This window comes from Eucyclogobius newberryi, unplaced genomic scaffold, assembly GCF_026437365.1.
Source record: "Eucyclogobius newberryi isolate DKJ021-1_F unplaced genomic scaffold, fEucNew1.0.hap1 SCAF_10, whole genome shotgun sequence".
Lineage (NCBI taxonomy): Eukaryota > Metazoa > Chordata > Actinopteri > Gobiiformes > Gobiidae > Eucyclogobius > Eucyclogobius newberryi.
In genome coordinates, this window is record NW_027315724.1 from 23492886 (window position 1) to 23508908 (window position 16023).

General features: G+C 39.8%; 2 protein-coding genes across 3 annotated transcripts in view; both read right to left on the bottom strand.

The window, feature by feature from the left end:
• The window catches only part of LOC140378169 (uncharacterized), a 29336-nt gene extending 19106 nt beyond the window's left edge, over nucleotides 1-10230 (bottom strand). Inside the window, exons 1-2 of the mRNA XM_072463889.1 lie at nucleotides 9595-10230; nucleotides 6850-7170 (exon numbers count right to left, since the gene is read on the bottom strand). Coding sequence (XP_072319990.1) covers nucleotides 6850-7170; nucleotides 9595-9759 — 486 coding nt within the window. The 5' untranslated portion in view covers nucleotides 9760-10230. The remainder of the gene's footprint in view (nucleotides 1-6849; nucleotides 7171-9594) is intronic.
• Nucleotides 10231-12050: 1820 nt separating this feature from the next.
• snrpa (small nuclear ribonucleoprotein polypeptide A) lies at nucleotides 12051-13802 on the bottom strand. 2 transcript variants are annotated; one of them, XM_072463909.1, is made up of 7 exons: nucleotides 13695-13802; nucleotides 13398-13479; nucleotides 13136-13308; nucleotides 12891-13052; nucleotides 12678-12815; nucleotides 12515-12603; nucleotides 12051-12433 (listed from the first exon to the last, which is right to left on the bottom strand). In XM_072463909.1, exons 2-7 carry the CDS (start codon nucleotides 13468-13470, stop codon nucleotides 12274-12276), a joined length of 795 nt encoding a protein of 264 aa, XP_072320010.1. In that variant the 5' UTR covers nucleotides 13471-13479; nucleotides 13695-13802; the 3' UTR covers nucleotides 12051-12273. The 2 variants fall into 2 exon arrangements, with proteins under 2 accessions (XP_072320010.1, XP_072320001.1); XM_072463900.1 differs by having other exon boundaries at nucleotides 12678-13052.
• Nucleotides 13803-16023: the final 2221 nt, after the last annotated feature.

The window sequence follows — 16023 nt, forward strand, 5'->3', positions numbered from 1 at the left end:
CAAATGTAGTGTGTAAACAGTTGTCATGACAGCAGCTGCGGCTCACACCTGAACTACAAATGTGGAGTGGAGGCAGGTAACCACAGTAACACTGTCATTATCATGCAAAGGACAGGAACCTAGTTTACATCAAATCAAAATAAGTGCATGCAGTCAATCTGATTGAAAGAAAGAAGAACCAAATAGAAATGAAACAAAAAATAAAAGACAATATTCAGCTGCCAGAGGAGGACTCCTGCACCATTTTAATCATTTAATAATGTATTTATTGACCTTTATTTAACCAGGAAAATCTCTTTTTCAGCAGAGTCCTGGCCCCAGAGGGAGGATTCTAACCCTAACCCGTAAATGTTTTTTATTGTTATGGCAAACTGGATAGTTGACTCAAAAAATGACTTTTTGAATTTTAAAGGTCTTGGTAGATCTTCAGCTCCTGACATCTCCCAGCCCCGTGATGTGCGCTCTCATTATTAGACAAAGGGTGGACCCCTGATGTGCTGTCTATAAGGCCCACCACTCCACGGCTCCGGCTGGGTAATTAAATGTCTCTTCAATTGAGACTTAATTGGGATGAGACTTATCTTTTTCTCCTCCATGACTCCCTCTGTCACGGTCCTACCTCAGACCATCACTGTCTCAGAGCGGCCCCTGCACATGCACCATTGGACAAGGTTAATTGGCTCAAAGTGACATACTATGTGTCCCTTAAACCAAACAGACTGAAGAGCGTGAAAAAGTACTCCTTCTGATTCATCTTTTTCATTAATTCTTGCCAGAAATTGGGAAACTTAACAACAAAAGATTCCTAAAATGGCTAGATCTGACATGAATGACAACATTCAGTCTACATAAGCATGTCTTTGGATGGTGGGACAGAGAGAGAGAGTTTTGAATTGGTTGATACTATTGTAACCACAAGTAGTATCAATAATACCAAGCTTTTTAACCACTCACTGGACGTGCTCCAACTCTAAAAACATCAGAATGAGGCCGCCATGACGCAGTCCCTCACTCAAGCACCTGGGATTCCATCACCCTTTCTCTGCACAAACCACCTTCTTCTTGTTCTTCATTGTTGCTTATCTCCAGTGTATATTGACATTAACCCTGTGAGCATTAATCTGCAACCTTCCCAACCCAGTCCAAGGGGCCTCTACCAGCCACACCTCCTCCTCTTCCCCTCGACTTCCACAGGAAATTACCTTGTCTAGCCAATACATGCTCTACATGTGCAGAAAGTGAAACGGCGTCTCTTGAGAGCTGTAGCCTTATCTGTTTTTGAAACCAAACTATTTATAAATATCCCCCTTAAAATGAATTAGCAACTGCAAGATACAACAACGTCAGCAGTAGAATTAAAAAGTATTAAACAAATATGCAAGATAAATAGATACTCAAAAGGCCTTTATGTTAAACGTTTACCATTCATTGGAATTTCAAACTTATAAAATAAAATTACAACTATTAAGGCTTGGATACTAGTACTAGGATACTAGTACTGTCCAAAAAGGGACTATGATTATGTCCAGCACTGGATATGGACAACAACAAAAGCAGGAAGTTGTAGTTAATTAAAGGCATGGAAATATGTTTGCCTTTATAGGAAATGAATTATGCATAAGCAGGTAAATGGAATATGGACTGACTAATTTCAAAATAAATTATACAGTTCTGAATCTCAGTGTGATTTAAATGTGCTGCTATACGCTACACCAGCACAGAACTGTGGAAAGAGCCATATATTAAAAAAATATATAAATAAATATAATTGTAATATTTATAGTTTATTTTAAACATATTAAACATAAAAAGAACCGTATTGTATTCTCAATATTTTGCAAAAACTGCGTATCAGAAGGAAAGATGTTTGGAGTCATTTTCTTGAGCGTCTACAGACAGTGTGTGTGACAAATGCTCATGGACTGAAGCGCGGCAAATCTGAGAGGACGTCTGACAACTGACTATGCTAAATACAACCACATTTACATGGGATTTAATGGGTGAAAGAAAAATGATTTGCATTATTCTAATTGTTGGTGGGAAATATTTCTGGTTGTGTATGCAAATACTTTCTTAAGAAATGTGGCAGACAAAGGAAGTTGTGACTAAATTCCTTTCGTGGTTTTGTTGCAAAAAAAACTAAAATAAATTGAGTTATTGTTAAGTGCAGACATATTATTATGTGGTTGGGTATTGTGTTTGGTGCTATAACGGTTTAAAAACAATATCCTTTTCGTGATAAACATATTATCGCACAGGGACCTATGACTATTTAAATATGCGTCCACACCTGCTTTGCAGAGCTGGTAAACAACATCTGAGAATAGACTGGACTGTGGGATTACTGTGTGAATGAGACCTCAATGATGTAAGTATAAAACCAATGAACAGGTGCCGCCCGGTGCTCCAGTGGTTAAGGCACAGCACACGTATGCCAGGCTTCTAAAAAAATAATAAAAAACCTCAATGAATGGGACCACAAATGTGAGAATGACATTGATATCATGCACCAAAATTATTTCCTATGATTACATCAGTGTCTGCTGTCTATCTACCTATAAAGACTATTCAAGGGCACATACATCTACAGACTCTGTAATGTCATGTAAATCATTATTCTTTTCTCTTTTCTCGCCGTTAAATAGACTTCCACTCTAAATCCAATTTGCACACAAATTAAATAATTAAAAGACGCATCCCTTGAGACGTTTACCCTCGAGTTATGAACTTATCTCCACAAAACACGAGCGCCAAATCCTCTGTGGAATTAACCTGCTTTGTATTTTACGTGCATGTATTGGCTCCAGCTTTCAACTATAATCTGAAGGGAAATGGTTAAGTATTGGCTGCCTATGTATGTGTAGTATTATCAGACAGGAATGTGGGACTGCATAGGTGAGTCAATTACCAGACAAAAGACTAGGAGAGGACAAACGGCAAGGGAAAGAAAGATACAACTATGCTCTCCTCTTCCCTTCACTGACTTCACTGCGCGCCTCCCACGCTACAGGAATGCACAGGTTTCTCTATCGTGTGTGGAGGTCAAATAAGCTGCAATAATCTTTGTGTAAAATAAGCATAATGAGAATTTATAAGATAAGATAACCTTTATTTGTCCCACAATGGGGAAATTTCAGTGTTGCAACAGAGATTTGGCACAGAAGTATAAAAAATAATAAAAACAGATAACTCTTATAATCTTAATAATAACACTCTTATTTACAGCTGTTATATGGACAGAAAATATTGCACCAGGGATGTTTGACATTGTGTCACAGTATTACATGAGTGTAACAGTATTGCACATGAGTATAACAGTATTGCACATGATTATAAAAGCTGAATGACACATGTTCAGGGCCAACAGTGTTGTAGAGTCTGACAGCAGACGGAAAGACCTGTGAAACTTCTCCTTCACACAGTCTTGTCACTGAAGCTGCTCTCCAGAGCAGACAGAGTCCTGCAGGGGGTGAGACTCATGGTCCAGCATAAATGTGATTTTAGCCAGGACCCTTCAGTCCCCCACCTCCTGAGTCCAGAGCACAGCCCAGGACGAAGCTGGACTTCTTGATAACCTTGTCCAGCTTCTTCCTCTCCCTTTCATATAAAGCTACTATTATCTATATAAAGCTATTTGGATGGTCATGGCCGTCTGCTTTGGAAATATACCTCCATCCAAGGATTTGCATGAAGCCAAACTTTGCATGTTGAAGGAGAGACCTCTGAAGGTCTGAGAGCTGCAGAGAAAATGCTTTGTTCAGAACATCTAATTTATTCTTTGCAACCATAGAAATGTACTTACTATGTCATAAATATAAAGTTATGTAAAAAATACCTTTATGATATAATCTAATAATTAATTTATTGCAGTTTTAAGATCAAACACAGACAGATGTTAATCCGACTGAATGTTTTTTACTTAAGCTACAAATGGACAAACCAAGCTACACAAAGCAATAAGAGCCAAATGGTCAAGTTTTAATTGCAAATCAATTGCAAATCCTGTATGTTGTTGGATAGAAAACAGATGAACTTGCTATATTACCAACTAAATCTGCATATTAATTATAATATCTATTTTACCTGCCACCATCTCATTTAGAGTGTCACATTAGCACTGTTGTAAAAGTAATTAATAACTCAAAGTAAAATAGTGTATCTTTTGAATGGTCAAGATAATTAAAAATGCCCATAAACAGGAAGCAGAAACCCTGAATAATCTAGACCCTGTCGTCACTGGAGATGTTAAGATGCTAAATGTATAGCGTTCATTCAAAATTATTCTGAAACTAATAATAAAGGAATTTATCAATAGAGATCCAGTGGTATTTTGGGTCGTTGTGTAAATCTTTTGTTGAACATTTGCACACTGATTCAAAAGCTGCTGCAAACATGGTTTTGCAAATAATGTTTTTTTACGTTCCATCCTGAGGTCTAATGAATGAAAGCTTATGAAACCCATGAACTGAATAACATGGTGTCTAACACATAATTAATCATATTTCAACACTTACTGTGCATGTTGAGATTTTTTGTCTAATAAATTACCATAGACAAGTCACATTACAAAGTATGCATGTGTGCGGTAAAAGTACATATTTTTTCCCACAAGCAGCTGTTTCTGGCCCCTGGCACTAAACCTGACCGCAATTCAGTTTTAGCACATAACCTGGAGATTATGAATGGCTGAGATGTCACCCACTTTCTATAGCCGCGATCACAGTCATTTAACTTTTAGCATCCCTGAAGGCATCTCAGAGAGATCTTAGTTACATTGAATTATTGGGGTAATTCTACACCTATTTATATTCAGCAAATCTTTCTATTCATCACAAGAATTGTACCACTCCTGCTCAGACTCTTTTGTCACCCAAACACATCCAACAGTGAAACCACCAGGGACTTTATGACATGACACATCAGAGTTTTAAAAGCCTTTGATCTTTTCCACACTCCAGAGAGGCGCCAAAGCTAACCATCCCTCACCACTGTGTGTCTGTGATTTACAACACAAAGCCAAAAGAACACAAATAAATACCCCAAAACTGTGTAACATAACAAAAAACCCTTTGTTGTTCTAGATGTGAAGTATAAATCAGTGCTGCAGAATCACAAGGTCTCGGTAAAGCTCAAACCGTGGTCTCCCAAGGTTCAATTTTGTTTTTGGGGTCATCGTTTAGTACACAATCACTTGGGTATGTACAAGAAGTAATAGTCAAACGGTGCTATGGTGATTTCATTAAAATGCGTTTATTGGGAGGCTTTGACTTCAAAAGGACTACATTTTAAAAGGCGTAATTGGACTGCAAGTTTATAGACAAGAGATTTTCCGAAAAATAAAAGAGTGGTGAGAGAAAGATGCACCAAGTTAAAATATTGCTTGTTCATTTTTAACACCACATCATCTGTGACTTTACCCAGTGCAAATGTGTAAATTTCCATAAGAGCTTGTCTGTTTTGGAGATAAGTGGAGATATACTTTGAAAGAGAGGCCAAACAAACAGGCAGGCCACGGAACGGACAGAGCTCACCTTTCCCCATAATGAGAGCGTTCACCTGTTCATCCCCTCACCTGGGGCACAGGGATCACTCTCCTGCCCCGGCATAAAGCAGCTCTTTGAGTCCAAACAGAAGAGGCCACACCCCTCTCTGCAAGACCCCCTCAGCTCAGACCTGAGCGGCACTCCGGCCCGGCCCTGGAACTGATACTGCTAGGCTTTCTGACACCAGAAACTTTCTCACACTCACACACATCATTCACAGAGAGGACAAGTGTGAAGAAAGTGTGTATGCATGCAGCGCACACACAAAAGCTAACAGGACAAAGATAAGGAAGGATAATTGGCTCTGGGGCACATGAGTCTCACAGGTAAATAGGATGATACTAGTCAAGATGCAAAAGCTCAAGCTAGTGTCATATCTCTGCACTTCTTTGGAGACTTTGACTGCATCAAACTTCCAGGTCATTGTGCACACAAAATATGAATAGATCGATAGTGCAAAATGGCACAGTTCTGTGTATCCCAATGACTGTTTGGTCGGATCCAAATGTTATTACAACAGCATCAACTTTAAGCCATTAGGCCTTATTGTGTCCATAAATTATAATACTTTTATAATAAAAACAAAGCCATGCTGAGAGCGCTCTGAGTGAAATATATGAAATAAATACAGGCCAAAAAATGTTTTAAAGGCCATAGTAATGCCACTTAAACTTAAGCAAATAAATATCCTGTATATATTCCCACAAAAGCTGCAGAAGATTGCATGAAAAAACAAATAGACCCTAAACGCAGAACAACAATCAATGTCTGTCTCTCGCAGCGGTCACCTACCGTTGTAATAATGGCAAAAGTAATTGCGCTGTCTTTTTCAAGAGGATTGTTTAGACATCAGCCAACATATATGCTACAACACACACATACAGGGGAACAAAAACCCTCTAAGAATGCCACTACTCAAAGCAGAGAGATTGAAGAAGCTTAAATGTAAAGAGAAAAAAAGAAGATTTAAAGTATTTATTATAATATTGCAACATGTATGTCACTCTTGACATTATAACTAAAACCGTATCCTATACTGGCATTCCTTTATTTGACTTTGAGGCCACGGTTATCATGTCAAATGGACGTAACACAACTGTGCGTCATAGAAAACTGTCAGTCATCTTGTTTCTACATTTGATATCATTCAAAGTCCTTACTAAAACAATTCTCAAAGGCCACAACATCTTCATACACTCAATATAAACCCTGTTGTGTCTGCATAGTTGGAGAACAATGTTTTACATGAAACTGAGCTGGTTCCCTTGGTAACCACTGAGATGACCCACTCGGCCCCTGTACTCACCGGCCAGGCGTATTTGAAGGGAATGACAATGTGCCCATTAGCGCTGTCCTCGGCTCCATGGCTTTGGTGGCGAAGTGAGTGGGAGTTGCCACCCAGGACCCCCGTGCTGCCGGTCCCAAATGTGCAAGGTCCAGTTGGAATGACCCTGGCCTGATACTCCTTCAGACACGCCTGGAAATAGGTATCACATTGATCCCTGTGAGAAGAGCACCGCTGACCCCCGTTGGCTTGCAGGTCACAGCATGCCCCATTATGCAGCAGTCCATGGAGATTCTGGAAGTGACGGATCTGAAGCTCGAACATTCCCACCGCTAAGACAGCCTGAGAGAACAAAAACACAATCATTAATATGTCCATAACACACAAACCAATACACTGCAATCACAAGTCAAACAGCCTTTATAGTTAAGCAGCATAGTTTTCATGTCAGACATTTGTCTATCTTGTTTTATTGTTTTTGGAACATTTATCTGTCAATCTATTTATATAAACAAAGTATTTTAAGCCCTGGTAGTTACTTGTTAATAAATATTGGACTGAGTAATTTTTAAATTCCCTTTGAATCACACTATTACCTAGACCGATTCTAATTTCCATTAAATATGTTAAATCTGTAGTTTTTAGCATTAAACTGTTTCTAGTGCGCTCTTAGGCTTTAGCTGGCATTATCGGTAGTAATCAGAAGACATTTTTTTAGTACAAGGTTTTTAAGACCAAACATGTTTTAAATACATAGTTACAACACCAAAAAATTATATATATATATACATTATATTTATTTCCTTGGTCTCATGCAAATACATAGAGTGCCATGCTTTGATTTTTCACCCCAAAAAGCTACATTTATCTCATTTATGTTTCAGACTGTCATTGTGGCATGTGATGAATGCAATTTCAAACTAAATAAAGAAGGAGTGACAGATTTTACCATTTCATCTTGCTTGGTTTGGCTGATAGCTTGCACATCTCTTTGTTTTCTATTTCCTTTCTGTCTATTACAGTCTTATTTTTCTTCCCTGGGGAAACTCATTCATATCTCTCCTCCTTTCACTTCTCTGTGTCGTGAACAGATCATTTTGTCTCTGTTGATGGCAATCAGAGCTTCCTTACATTGTCGGCACTATCCTCCTGGTTTAAAGATGAGGTGGAGGTGGCATAGACTTGAGTTAACAAGGCCCCCAGAGAGTCCCAGGCCACTGAGGTCAGGTGTGTGCTACTGTCTGTCACTGTCACGGAAACAATAGCTTTTGTGCTGTATATGGCAAACACTAAATATTGCCAGTATTTTCATCGTCCGCGGAAAAAATCTAAGAATGCTACACCCAAACGTTTATGAAATAAACACTGGTTCTATCAACTGTAAATATCCAAAGATGATTAGATGCTGAACTGAATATAAGTCAGGCCTCATTGTGGGAGGATGCCCCCCTCTTGCCCCCGTCCCAAAGCGGAGGGGGTAGATGGGGGAGGGGTGAAGTCCCACTCCACATCAAAAGGCTTATGGAGATACAGTGGCGCTCATCACTCGGCATGGCCCTTTCTTCCTCTACTACACTGTGTGCCCAAGCCATTCCCCACATACCAGTGTTTCAGCGCTTACACGGACCAGACACACACCAGATACACAAGTGACCGGTCCAGATTGGCTCTGTATGAAAAGCTGAAGCAACCTAAATCAGATTATATTCTTTTATTCATAAGCTATAAATCTGTTTTGTAATAAATTGGATTATCTCGGCTGTTTCAAACCTTTATGGAGAGTTTTGTCAAAATGGTCTGATTTATTATTATTATTGTGGGGACACTATATTGCCTCTATATAATCAAGCAACAAGGAACTACAAATCTGTTCACTCTGGGAACAATGCAGTGATGGAATTGAGGAAGATATCCTCTGAGAACTTTAAGTGAACTATTTTTTTTGACTAAACAGCACAAACAAGTGAGGTTATACATTTCAAGTAGGTCAATTACACATGTGTAGCCTAAACGACAAAACAATTGTAAGATATATTTTGCAGCAGACTTATGCTATTCTTGCTCATGTTCACATTCAGAAGCGGATGGTGTCCTGCCTGTTTGACGGTGGTGAGCTCCACAGAGAGCAGAGGGAGTGGAGTGTATTGTTCTTCAGCTGTGAGGGGCTGCAGTGAGCACAGACACACATGAAGAGAGCGAGTCTGTTCACATTCACACGCCCCAGAGATGATATGACTGTGCCCCTGGACTCCACACCCTGGATGGGGATGCCTGGATGTTTTAGGAGAATAACACAGCCACAATTTAGAGCCCCAGGGGAAGTGGCAGTATCTTTGTAAGAATTGGTTAAAGAAATAAAATCACAAGCCTGTTTGACAGCTTGAAGCAGTACACATCTCAATAGAGTTTAGGTCTTAAATGGCTTTGATGCATGAATCAAACACCTTAAGTTATAGCCAGTAAAATGAAAGTCTAATTTGGCGCTGCCTATTTGACTGAGAACAGAAACAAATGAAATTGCCAACCATGATTGCCATGCTTGCTATATGTCATGCAGGTAAGTGTGGGGTGGTGTCCAGAGGGCTTAAACAACAGGTGGTCAGAGCACCATACAGAAACTCAGGAATGAGGACAAGAAAGGACCACTGTTTGGCATTTGCCCCACAGTCCATTAACACGCAGCTGTGCTCAGAAATTAAGCACAGTCAAAAGTCAGCGTGGGAGCTGTAAGTGCGCGCCAGGAATAGACAATAATCGGTGGCTTACCCGCGGCTGCATCGAGAGCGCAACCAGGAACATCACAGTCCGCTGCAGGTGGAGGTGTCCCCTGTGGCCCGACGTGCCCATGTTTGGATCTACTGTACATTTTAAGCTCCTTTTTTCAGAACAAGTCCTAATTCGAGTTCCACCGCACGCTCCTGCCGTCTCCATCCCTTCAAGTGGTGCGCGTCTCCGCTGTCCGCTATCTTCTCCGCACTTATCTCCACTTCATCACGTCCAGTTCAGGAAAAACATAACGAGAGCCACTTGCCCGCGGGTTTTTTTACAGTCAAAGCCACGCGCTGCCCTACTTCCACTTGGGCATAAATACTACACTACACACAAGGCGATTCCTCCCACTACCTGCCGTAAGAAGCTTTAAAAGGTCCAATCTGGCGGCTCACTTCACTTGAACTCTCATCCCAATTAACAGGCGCAACTCTCTCTTGAAGTCTGAACACAATAGAAAAAACACGTGACAAAGAGGCCACTTTTTCCCTATTCAAAGTTGTTCCCAGCAGCAGAATTATTTCACTTTGCACCCCTCTCATCCGAGCGGCGGTGCCCCATCACTTGTCAATCCGATCCGACATGTAGCGGCGGCCGCGGAGCCGCTGTGGGAAACAATGCGTGCGCGCGAGAGCAGAGGGTGTGTCCTGAGGCAGAGACTGTCCGCCTCTGGTCCAAATGGCTGCTCTCGCTCTCTCCCTCTCACTGGATTTTATAAACTTCTTGTTGGGTTTCGTCCATACTCCTGGTTTTCCATTTATCTTCTGCCTGTTGTTGCACAATAATGGCATCTGATTTCAGTCCCCTCTTGAGCCCAACCAACATCAGAGCTTGTCAGTCAGTATTTTGCAGTTTTGGGTGAAGTCGGCTTGTCGTCAGCGCACAGCAATAAACGTTATTATTATTGTTAGCCTGTTATAGCAAGCCAATCAGGGGTATTCAATCTACGGTCCGGGGGCCCAATTGTGGTCCGAGTAATTTTGTTGGCATTCAGGCTTCCTGCTTATTGGCCTGAATAATTAAAGGTCATTTTGCCCTGATTATACACCTAAAATGAATGTTCCAAGCCTTAAAGCTGTGGTGGCTCATCAAAACAAAATCAAATGCTGAAAGAACATTTTAATTGTCATGTATTTATGCAAAAACATACATCCTACGCCATGTATATTTCAACATGCAGAGACACGGCTTAAGGCTAAAGGCTTAATATAGCCCATTTGGTAGGTTAAATTGAAACACTTCATATTTTCCAAAGTGTAACGCTTGACAATGTACGGCCTGTCTAATGAGATTCTGCACCAGCCCCTCTTCCTCGGTCTAGTCTATCAATGGCTTGTTGCTTCCCTGACAACCGCTGGTGTTTCCACAGCTTGGCACTTCGTACTGACCCCGGCCCAGAACAGAGGACTCTTCAGGAGCCTACAGTTCATTTGCATAGAGCAGAGACCAGTGACCTTCTGACACGACCCAAGTTATATGCAAACCAATTGACGCACACACTCCTCGAAGGGGGCCCTTATTATGGGGCGTACCTGGAGAAAGGTTTAAAGTGATGCGCCTAAAAGCCATGAGCCTCGTTTGGCACCACCTAGTGGCCACTTTATTGAAGAATCCTGTAGCGTACTGGTCTACAATGTTGAAATGTAATAAAACAGTACTTTTACGAAAAGGAAAGAAGCCAAAAATGTATGTGTCTCTATTAACCACTTTAAATGTGTAAACGAATCATGAATAATTTGCCAAATTAGTTAGCCAAGAAAAGAATGCAGGCGATCATTATATTCCCATCAAAAAAGCTGGCATACACAATAAGCTACATCTAACTAGGCCTGCCGCAAGTGTCCCAATTAGAAATTGTATTGGCTCCCCTCAGTGCACAGAGGGAGTTGGCCATTTAATTAAAAAAAAAAAAGTGTTATGCCTCAATACTAAATATTGCGTTCACATGGACACAAACACAGGATTAAACAAAGTGCCCTTCGGGGAGATATTAACCGGTTTTTGAAAAGGTAAATAGAAACACCATTTGGCTGAGTTTTGATGACATGGATTCCTCCGAAAAGCTTCAGAAGCAAAGGACCCTGGCAAGTGGTAAACACCCAATGAATATAGGAGAGCCGTAAGACATGGGAAATGGCAGAACGCACAAAATTGAAGCGATGAACTGTTGTGAGGGCACAGTTTATTTAGCATAATGGACATGGAGCACCGTCTTAGAAGTGTCACTTAGCTTCCTGATAACGGCTTTTATAGACAAGACTGTGGATCATTACACTGGGAAAGGATGCTATGCTTAAGTGACTGCTGGTATGAACAAATTATTACCAAATAGTGTAATGATCAGTGAACATGTTTTCAAAATTAAATATATTTAAAATCCATTCTAAACAGTTCAATCAATTTCCCACCATTGTGGTTCAAGATCTTTACAATCAAACTCAGCACAAACAAAATTGGGAAAAACAGTTTTAATTGTCGTTTGTAAAAAGCGCCAGGTACAATGTCTGGGAAACCAGACTCTGGGTGCAATGCTTTTTAAAAAATAAAATAAAAAAACCACTTACAGAAACGGGTGTATACTTACAGGTGGATACTTACACGGTATCTTCAAAAATATTTTCTAATATGTGAATAGTAAAAAAGCAAAAAAAAAAAACATAAGTCAGTTTTGTGGGATCATTTTTTGGCAAAAGAGATCTTCATGGCATTTGATTGAGTGATCTTAAAGCCTTGCAACGCCTCTCGTGCAGCCCCAGCCTGTACTTCATTATCGAACTCCACAAAGGCAATATCGTGGCGACCTGGGACCAAACGCACCTCCTTGAATCCTGGGAACCTGCATGTACAAATGGGAGTAAAGTTGAAGGTTGGAAGTTTTAAAACTACTTACCAATACAACAAAAGAGTTAACACTGACTGGTTGAAGAGCATGGATAACATGAGTTCATTTGTCTCCTCAGGCAGGTTGGTGAGGAAAAGGATGTGATTTGGAGGATTTTCTGACACCTGAAATTAAGCAATTTGTGAATACAAGATTCTGAACAGTATTTGAACAGAAAATGTATGAAGATACACAATACCTGTTGTGGCATTTGTCCAGGCATCATCTGACCAGGAATTGCCCCGGGAATTTGGCCAGGAGCCATTCCAGGAGGAGGCATCATGCCAGGAGGGGGCATGTACGGAGGCTGACCGGGCATGTGCATCATACGAGGAGCCTGGTTTGAAAACAAGCATGTTAAGGCTGTAGTAAAGCTACTTAAAAATGGAACAAACTGAAAGGTTTCACTTACAGCCATTGCTGCCGGTACACCAGCCACCATGCCGGCTGCAGCCGCCTTCTTGGAGCCTTCTGGTTTAGGCTTCTTGAGCTTTTCCTTTTTGCGGTCACGCTCTACGAAGGTTCCCTTCATTTTAGCAATAATGTCCGAGTCTTGTTTAGCATATTGGATTCTCTAAAGCAACAATGTTGAAGAACCAACCTTGATTAAAGCCATACACAAGTTTAAAACATCAACAGATCAGAACATTTTCTTACCATTGGTTTATCATAAAATGGAAACCCCTGCATCGACCTGAGAGCGTTGGAGGCGCTGTTTACCTCTTTGAATATGACAAAAGCCTGGCCTTTCATTTTAATGTTTCGTGCCACCAGGATGTCCAAGATCTGCCCAAACTGGGAAAAGATGGCGTAGAGAGACTTCTTCAACTCTGAAAAAAGGAGAGAAAACATTTGAGCACATGCACAACATGGTACAATTATCTGCTTGTGTTCAAAACGCGTGTTTAGGCAGTAATACCATCTTTCTTAATTTTCTCGTTTAAGTTGTTGATGTATATTGTGTGGTTCAGCCGCACATCTGCAGTAGTCATTGTATCCACCTGTGAATGACAAAAGAAAACACGTCTTACAACTGTGGACTGAAGCTAAATGGTTTGGTTAGCTGTTAGCATTAGCCACGCTGCCCTTCTACACGGAATGAATGCCACAAACCAGACTTCTAGATAACTACTTGGTTTGAACGACCTCTCGAACATCAAATGAGTATTAATAGTAAACAGCAAAAAGCAACGTCATTTATAAAAAGAAACCTCACCGTGAGAAGTAACAATGAATGAAGACCGAATCCTTTCCCGTTTGCGTTCAGTGAGCGCGAGTACAGGAATTTTCTAGTCTCGCGATATTTCTAGGGTTGCCAGATTTTAGAGGGAGCAACTGGGACCAGCCTTTAAGAGCATTAACAGTCTCGACTGCCCGAGCACCACTAAAATACTGTTGGGACGCACATATTCCACAGAATTAAACTGCAATAAAGACTTTTAACCGGCAATTAACAGAATCAGAAAAGCTTTGTTGCCATTGTCGTTAAACACAGTTTGCAAACATAGGAACTTGTTTTAGCGTTAAGGTACAACATAAAACAATGAATATAATAATAATAATGATGATAATAATAATAATAATAATAATAGCAACATCCATAGAATCAAACATGGCATGCACAAATTAAGAATTTACAAATAGAATAACGTAAAACTTAGTCTCAGTATATACACAGATATTTACACAAAAATGTACAGATGGTCGGAAATAGTGCAGAAAGTGAACAGTGTGTGAATAGTATTGGTTGACTATTGTTAAAGTAGCAGGTGTTTCAGTCAATACTTGGCTCGTTACTTTCAAAAATACAAACATTCCAAAGTCGCTATAAAAAAGCGGACATGGCAACTCTAATGTTTCAGTTCTTCTTTTAATGATGAACGCAAAGTGCACTACCGCCACCCTCGGAAGTGGATTGAAATGCAAATGTTTTAAATTTGTTGTTGTTCTGAACGTTTTCCGTTACGTTTTATTTTAAGACATCTTGCATGCACTACCAAGAATGTGTGGAAAAAATGGTCATGAACGTCTGATCAGTAATACATTTTATTTCAAGTCTAAATAAATGTTTAACATTAACACAATAATTCATGGATTAACTATGTTTTTTGTGTATTTGGTTTTGAACAACTCAAAGAGGGACTTGGCTGTTAGAGATAAAACAAAACAAAAACACAATGCATTTTAATGTATTTATTTTTAGGTCGTGGACAACATAAAGATAAACCATCAAGATGATGTCCATTAACACAGGTCCTGGAGACGTAGAAGTGATGACATCAGGAAGAAAAATGTCCATAAATAAGTTTATGTAGGGGCTTTGTGCGTAGATATCGAATTGAGAGGGAGGCCTCGTCTTAGGCTCAATCTCAGAGTCAAGTCTAGACATATATATTTTCTCGTCCTCCGAAATTTCCTGTAACTTTCACGCTCCATTATGTTGATAGATGACTGTAGTGGTCATTTACATCTGGGGGTGGCGGTATTACACCGTTAAACATTAACAACAGAACATCTGGTTATCCCAGTTTAATACAGTAGGTGGCGGCATACACCTTTTTCATTGGTTTATAGTCTGCCATTAGAGCAAAAGAAGAAGACGGAACACCAAATAAGGTAGTAAAACAACGCGTCTTAATCTAAATTAGTGTACGCAAGACATTTTCTACACCGTGATATGCTAAATATTTACTAAATTGCCCTTCCTTGACCATTAGACACAAATCCAGTCTTTTACGAACTAGTAGGCTAAGCTAATGCGCCATCCCAACTTGCTCAAAATAGGAAGTTGATGTATTTCCCCCCCTTAGGCCATAGGCTGTAACTCAGAATGTGGCTAGAAAATGAATTTCGCTCCACCACATCAAGACTACTTTTCAAAAGTGGTTTTCCAATCTCAAAGATGTACTTGAGCTGGGGGAAAAAGTTCTCCGCATGATTTCTGCCAGTATTTGAGAAAATAGGTGTCGAAGTTGCCAGTTTACCCAAATATGTGACAAATTGGGCTGTACAACCATCTTCATACCTTCTTATTTTTTTCATTCTTTGATTGATTACTTCAGAAATTCAGTTTCTCAGAGACATTACTACTTTCTTGGAGGATGTAAAGTGGTGAGACTCTGGGTGCTTTAGTTTGTGTGCAAACGTAAGTTAAAAAAACAGTTTTAACAATTTTGCATGTTATCGTTACGCACTTGAAAACTCTTACTCCACATTTAGTATTCAACTGATGCTTCAACAATTACAAATTCTCTAGTCTTGATTCATACTACACTATAAAAACATAATCTAAAAGTAGTATTTTAACCCTTTCAACACCAGTTGCCCATTTGAAGACAGAAAACATAGGCTATTGGTAAAAGTTTTATTCTATAGAACGGATATAATTTTATGTAATGTATTTTCAATATGAACAAATAATTACAATCATAAAAGCAGTATTTACATCGTGATAAACAGGCTAATTAACATGTGTATCTTTCGATCTAGTATAAGGCAAACTTTCTGCAGAATAGGATATACATACAAACAGAGGAATGATATAA

What these genes read in the sequence shown, in the direction of transcription:
- snrpa (XM_072463900.1), bottom strand. Translation starts at nt 13,470, where the DNA reads ATGACTACTGCAGATGTGCGGCTGAACCACACAATATACATCAACAAC. An exon ending in CGAGAAAATTAAGAAAGATG is followed by an intron (nt 13,309 to 13,397) that starts GTATTACTGCCT and finishes TCCTTTTTTCAG; the next exon opens with AGTTGAAGAAGTCTCTCTAC. An exon ending in CATTTTATGATAAACCAATG is followed by an intron (nt 13,053 to 13,135) that starts GTAAGAAAATGT and finishes TTGTTGCTTTAG; the next exon opens with AGAATCCAATATGCTAAACA.